Source organism: Oscarella lobularis, chromosome 6 (assembly GCF_947507565.1).
Source record: "Oscarella lobularis chromosome 6, ooOscLobu1.1, whole genome shotgun sequence".
Lineage (NCBI taxonomy): Eukaryota > Metazoa > Porifera > Homoscleromorpha > Homosclerophorida > Oscarellidae > Oscarella > Oscarella lobularis.
The window spans coordinates 2,428,080-2,435,085 of record NC_089180.1 but is presented as its reverse complement, the minus strand read 5'-3'; the positions used below and the strand labels follow the sequence as shown (position 1 = coordinate 2,435,085).

General features: G+C 44.9%; 1 protein-coding gene across 1 annotated transcript; it reads left to right on the top strand.

The window, feature by feature from the left end:
- Positions 1 to 1,514: 1,514 nt before the first annotated feature.
- On the top strand, positions 1,515 to 3,273 carry LOC136188177 (uncharacterized). The gene is made up of 2 exons (XM_065975910.1): positions 1,515 to 2,284; positions 2,358 to 3,273. Exons 1-2 carry the CDS (start codon positions 1,515 to 1,517, stop codon positions 3,271 to 3,273), a joined length of 1,686 nt encoding a protein of 561 aa, XP_065831982.1.
- Positions 3,274 to 7,006: the final 3,733 nt, after the last annotated feature.

The following is a 7,006-nucleotide window of genomic DNA, read 5'->3' as shown; positions in this document are numbered from 1 at the left end:
CCCGTTTGTCAGCGACGAGACAACGGTTGAAGCATCGTCGGTGCGCCTGATTCACTCAGTTGATGCATCTATCAGTATGACTTCCGATCTGTAGCAAAGTAAAAGATAGCCGTCTCGATTCGGAGACATTTTGCGGTTATGAGGACCCCTAAAAAGTAACAAAGGTCCCTCTTTGGTGGAATCGCCGTCGCCAACGTGAAAGGTCTCGCCGACGTCGTTCTAAGCGCTCTAAGAAGGAAGCAGAAAATGCCAAGAATCATGATCGACAGTGGAATAACGAAAAGAGAGCTATGGAAAGTGCTTTTGAGCGAAGTAAGAGGCGCAGAAGTGATACAATCAAAAAGGTATTTAGTCGAGAAGCCGAAGCAGAAGAAGTGCGCCGGGAGCGCTTAGCCAAAGACGTCATTCGTCATTCGAACACGAGAGTAGATGAGTCTTGGCCTACATTGCGAATTAAGGCTGACACCGAGATGTGCTGGCAGTGCTTTATTGATCACGGAAGTGATCAAACGGGCCTTCTTACCTCAGAAAATAATATGAATCCTGGCAGCGTTCCACCGCTGCTTAGGGACTTATCTACTTTAGAGGAAATGCTCATATCGCAAATAGCGCTTATGATGAACGTATTCAGGTTGCCGTCTGGAAGGCAGTATGGCTACAGCGGTCACGTTCTAAATTTGCCACAGGACGTGCAACCCGTTGTAAACAGCCTGCCTCGAACAGCGAGCAACTTGGGTACAGTAATTGTACGTCGAAAGCGAATTTCCGGGAATGTGATGGAATTTCGCGTTCGACGAGATCGAGTTTATGCAGCACTTGTGTTTCTAAAGCGAAACAACTACTACAGTAACATTAAAATAGATTCCGTAGCGCTAGATGCTCTTCCTGAAGACGGAGAGCTTAAAGAACTTCAAACGATTGAAATTGATGATGATTGGATAGATGATGTAGCTAATGACATTTCTCCTGTCGGTGCCAATGCACCTGAAGCGGACGCGTGCAAAACAGGTGAAGGAAACGATGATAATATCGAATTTTCCCACTCTGTTTTGCCGTCGACCTCATTGGGACTGACAGAAACGGAGAAAATACGCAAAGTCATTAACAAAATAAATAATAAACCTTGGTATAGCGCTAAGAAACAATCGTCTGAACAAAAATCGTCACCGTCCGACGATGAAACAGTAGATGAAAGCTCAGCTTTCATGAAATGGCCTACCTGTGGTAGCACTCCTATAAGTGAGTTTACCACCGAAGGCTACTAGACGCAAGCATTTCCAACGCTTTTCCCAACTGGAGCAGGTGACTTCAGGAGTCCACGAGTTCAATCGGTGACTCTTGCAGATTATCTAAAACATTTGATGCGCTACAAAGACGGGCGATTTGCTCAGCATCCACGCTTTAGATACTTTGCACTGAACACTTTGATGCGTTGGCGAGCGTTGGAAACTTGGCGTGTGTTTATTAAACAAAATCCAGAAGAGGCAAAATTAACTGTCGAAGAGTTGCAAAAGATGTCGAAGACTTCTTCAACTCCCGATTTTGCATCCAAAGTATTTCACTTTGGAAAAAGTTTGCACGGCTCAAAGCAGTATTTGATAATGCAAAGACGAAATTTATTTGCTATGCAAGAAAAACTCGGTCAGCCCAGCTGCTTTTTTACTCTTAGTGCAGCTGATTTGCACTGGCCCGAGCTCTTTGATCTTGCACAGCACTACAATAAAGATAGCACGTCCGAGGAGTTGTATCGTAGCTATCGAAAACGAAACGAAACGTTGAATTCAAATCCAATGTCAGCAGATTGGTTTTTCACTCGACGAGCGTTTAAATTTTTAAAAACATTTTTGGTACCAGTTCTTGGCTTCGAGCACTACTGGGCTCGCATTGAGTATCAACACCGAGGAAGTGCTCATTTGCACGGTCTTGGTTGGATACGAGATGCACCCGACTTCAAAACGATAATAAAACGTATAAAAGAGTATCCTGAAATGGATTTGCAGTATAACGAGAAAGCCAAATTAAAAGCGGTCGAACGCATTTGTGCGCCAGAAGGAAAAGACATAGTCAAATTTTCAGATTGGCTATTGTCAACAGTTAATCCTTCTTTCGACGATGCAGGTGATGGTCAAATGCCCAAGGTGCATCCGAGTGATCATCCATGCCATCAGAGGTGGCGCGATGTGAAGGATCACGACACGGATTACGAGAGGCTCATTGCCACTGTTCAAAGGCATACAGAGAGCAAAGCTTGCTTGAAAGATCTGGGCGATGGCACTAAACTAAAGTATGCCGCTTTCACTTTCCAAAAGTTTTGCAGAAGGAGACAAAGTTCAAAATATGTCCGCATAACCTAATAGAGCCTTCGGTCGATACAAAACGAAAACGAAACGACCCACGAATCAAAATCCTTTACAACTTCAGGGTTGGAGATCAAACGTTGATATGCAAGTTTGCGTAAGTACTTTTGGACTTGCCAAGTACGTCGTAAAGTACGCAACCAAGAGTGAGCCACAATCAACAACGCTTGCACAAACATTCCAAATGATTGTGGACGGTCTTGACAAGCGCGATCCTTCTCGAAAAGTTGTGTCCAAGTTGCTAATGAAATCAATTGGTGAACGGGATTATTCGGCTCAGGAAACGTGTCATCTTATTACGGGCGACAAACTGGTCACTGCTTCCCGCGAATTTAAGACGTTGCACTTAAAAAACAAGCGAGAAATTGACCTGAGTGCGCGTTCGTCAAAAGCAAGTGCGACTGTTCCAACAACCGTCGAAGAATACATGAAGCGAAGCGCAGAGGCACAGAATTTGTGCCTCATGGATTACGATTCGGATTACACTTACAATTCAAAGGGACAGCTGAGGAAAAGGGGCAAATCGTTAGTCGTTCGCGTTGTTCCACGAATACCTTGCGATCCGACGAATGCCAAAAAATACGAACAATACTGCTACTACCAGCTGATGAAGTACAAGCCATTTTGTCAGCTAAGCGATTTGACAACGGCAGCCGACGGAGAGGTTCTCTCTGCTGCCGACTCTTATAAGCGATTTCTGATTACTGTCGGTAAAAGTTTGCGGAACAAAATTGAAATATCAAACGACATCGACGCAGTACTTACCATGCCTTTTGATGAAGCGTCGTGGGAAAGTGACGACGACAGCAAAAAAGAAAATAAGAAAAAAGGCGTTGATCAGGATGATTGGATGAAATTGTTTTGTCCATCTTCTGCCATCAACGAAGATCTAAGCATGGAAGAGTTGAACGCTTAAGGCTCACCAAAGGCAGAAATACGCTCTTGCTTCGCTTCGGTATACTGTCGACCAGAACGCTCTTCTTTCACCTTCCGATGCGCATCGACAACGATGGAATCGCTTCTTTAATACTGAAGGAAGAATATTCCCGTGGATCTATTGCTCGAGCACAAAAACATTTATTTGAAGGACATGCTTCGCCACCAGCACGCAAATGTGACGTTCGAGTCAGCCAAAGTGGCAAGCCAATCATACCACACTCTGCAAACCATTGTTAAAAAACAAAATGAGTGCCATTGTCTGAAACAACTGTATCAGGTATTCTGTGTCGGGAGAACGCACTCTTGACTATCGTTGTCGCAGCGAACAAATCTTTGAGCGGCTCCACTTCAAGGTAGCTGGAGTAGTAATCGACTATAACAAGGTAGTTGGCCTTTTCGAACTCAAAAATGTCCGTTTCTTCCACTTTAGTCCGTGAGCGCTCTGGCGTTTCACTGGACTGAAGTGGTTCTCTTTCCTGCGCTGATTTGACTGTGTTGCAGACTCCACAGCCAGAGATGTGCTTGCGAACAGCGCCTGTAATGGAAGACCAGAAGAAGCTTTCACGTGCTCTTCTCAGGCTGCTCTCCATTTCTTGATGCGAACTGTGCAGTTGCTGCATCATCTTTTTTTTCAGCGTATATGGTTTTATAACTCTGAAATCCTTGTACAGTAGTTCATTCTGCATCGATATAGTTTCTCTGTAGCTGTAGTACGGCTTTACGACGTCAGGTGTGTCGGCTTTTCTTTTGGGCCATCATTCCTAGACCATCGTTGTAAGCACTTGTAGTTCCGGATCGACGCGTGTGGCGGATTGGATTTTTTTAATTATGCTTGGGTCAACGCCATCTTTCAGATTCATCTGTAGTATCTGTAGACAGATTTCTGGTTGCTGCTCTTCTTCCGTTGATCCTGGCAGAAATGCTTGGGACAGTGTGTCCGCCAAGTACATTTCCTCTACTCTTTTGTATTGTATCTTCAGGTCGTACCTAGGCTCGAGAGTCCAGCCTGTGTTTGGTCTCGCGCGCTACGCACGGTCCCAAACAACAGGCTGGAACCTCGGGACAGAGGGTGGGGTCAGATTATAGCAGCATCCAATCACCGGCGAGTATACAAGAATCCGTAGACTTGCTGGTGATTGGCTGGAAGGCCGTAATTGCGTTATTGCGTTATGATCGCGAGCGTCGTGCCGTAATTGCGTTAAGATCGCGGGCGAGCGTTTCCATCACGACGATCATCCGGTAATCGAAGTCAAACGGCCTGCACACTCTTCGGCCTTACCAAACGCCCGACAACGGACTTTGCCAAGTCTCAGCGAGAAACGCCTGCTGGGCGACGGGAGTCGGCGAAGCGCCGTTCGCGTCGACCGAAAGTGCACACGCATCCTGATTTCACACGCTTAGGACGCTTCTCACGTCGAGAGACGGCTTTCATCACCTTCGAAGGCAGGCAGGGGGGCGTCTAGCGTGCATTCTAGCTTGCTTTTGCTTCTCTTTGGACCTTCGCGAGGATAATGGCTTTGTCTTTACTTTGAAAATCGCCCGCGCGGCTCTCATGCAGGACGTGTGGTCAGCCCAACCATTCGAGAGACGTCTGCTACAACCCCGCCCGGAAAGGGAACCGCGACTTAGCGAACAGTTTACGTTGCCTGTGTCCGAGCTTGCCCCCTGGCTTCCCGGATTTAATTTGCTACGGTTGCAACAAGGACGTGGGCAAAGTGCAAACTGGATACCGAAAGATCGAGCAAAGTATGAAAATTCTAAACTCCAAATTGCATTTGCAGGAAGAGAAGTCTTGCTGCATATGCAGATCTCCTTCAAAACAGGAATATTGTTTGCGCAGAAATATATCGCCGTGTAGAAGCCTGCAGAAAGTATTTCCAGGAGCCGCATTTTTAGGAATAATTTGCAAATCCCTCGTTGATGCCTCGCAGGCCACATCCGAGCTCGTCTCCTCATTCCAGCGGCAGTTTGCTGCAGTTAGCAAAAGGATGACATCTTCGCCTAGGTTAGGGAGTCCTCTCAAAAGCCCCTTTATCATTTCCAAACGGGCCAAAAGAGCAGGTGTGTCATCACCGAGTCAACCATCAGCTCCACTTCCTATCGGACATTCACTTCGCAGGATTGCTCCTAAAATTATAGGTACGCCCTGCACTTGCAGTAATTATTTATGCACGTACAACATGTTCCTGATGTTGAAGATGAGCAGCCTATACCAATGGAGGCACTCTTTAGCGAAGCTCCTTTTCAAGAATCAATTACTGGTAAGAATATCTGTATCTGCGCACTAATCTTCAAAGCATTACACACAGAGGAAGAAAGTCAACCAAAACCTGTGTTCAGCAAGTCGCCTCGTTTAAATTATAACAGATACGAAATAAAGAGAGCTGCTTTCTACTCTTCTACAAAAATAATAATTAATTTATCTCCTTTTAATCCACATAAAGGAAACTTCTGGCGTAATTTTACCTGTGCTAAATAGCTTGAAAATGTTACTGGAGGAATTTCTTTCCAAAAGCGATTCGCCCACTCACTGCAGACAGTTTGTCCAATCAATAATGTCTATCGGGGAAGTCAAAGAAGCTGTCCTTGATGAAGTCTCACGTATCTTTTTTCAAGAGTGCAAATCGCTGAGCAAGATGAAATCCAACGATGGCGAAAGCATTCTACGAAAAACTTCTGCAGCCGATTTGAAAGACTTTGATCTTAAGATATTTTGGAAAGAACTGGTAGAAAAAGCATCCGGATTCTTACCTGCTCAGCAACTTCTGACGCTTTATTAGAGAAGACTCAGATAAAAAAGATCTTCGACTCTTAGTTCCGTCCGCTGGGGCTGTGCTTTTAAAAGCAAGGATGGCCACATGTCAGCCTTCCAGTCAACCATTTCGTTGTGCCTTTACAGGGGAGGAGCATCCAAGCAAACAATCAAACGACTATCTTCTCTTGGTTTCTGCAGTTTTCACACAACGCTGATAAGGAAGCTTGAGGACATTGCCAGCTACTACGACAGTGAAATCAAGTTATGGAAGAAAAGCGTAAAAGATTACCTTCAAAAAAACGCTTCGGGCACCGTTAATACCCAAAGACCAGCAACTGAGTACCAGATCATAGTAGATAATTTAGACTAAGAAATCAAACCACAGATAACAACGAAGTCTCACCATAGGCGTTTGGTTGACTGGTTCAACGCCATGGCCAGTAGAGACTATAAAGGCCTGTAAAAATGCAACAGAAAGATATTATGAAACCAATAATAACGCACCGGTTATTGTAGAAACTTTTCTGAGCTCCATTTTAAAAGGCAATTGCTTTTTATTTAACGGCCAAACATATCTACAAAAACACGGCACTGCAATGGGAACCAAGACTTGTGGGATGCTTGAATACAGAGATTCTACTTTCAACGCCACGAGTAACGCGTTGTCCGGGATGAGGGTCTCCTCGATAATTTTGCAAAAGTGTTCGCTGTCCTTAACGAAACTCGGTAAAGTGGGGACAATACGTTGTAGTTTGTCGATTCGACGCGCTTTTCAGCCTGATTTCGACGCCCTGTCCTCCTTGACTTGCCAATATCTTCATGGGTGACTTTGAAGATAAAATTATGACAACCCAAACAAAGAAACCTCATGTGTGAAAAAGATACAAAAATGACATTTTCATGGTATGGACTTATACCGAAAACAACCTAAGTCTGTTCCTGGAAGAGCTGAATC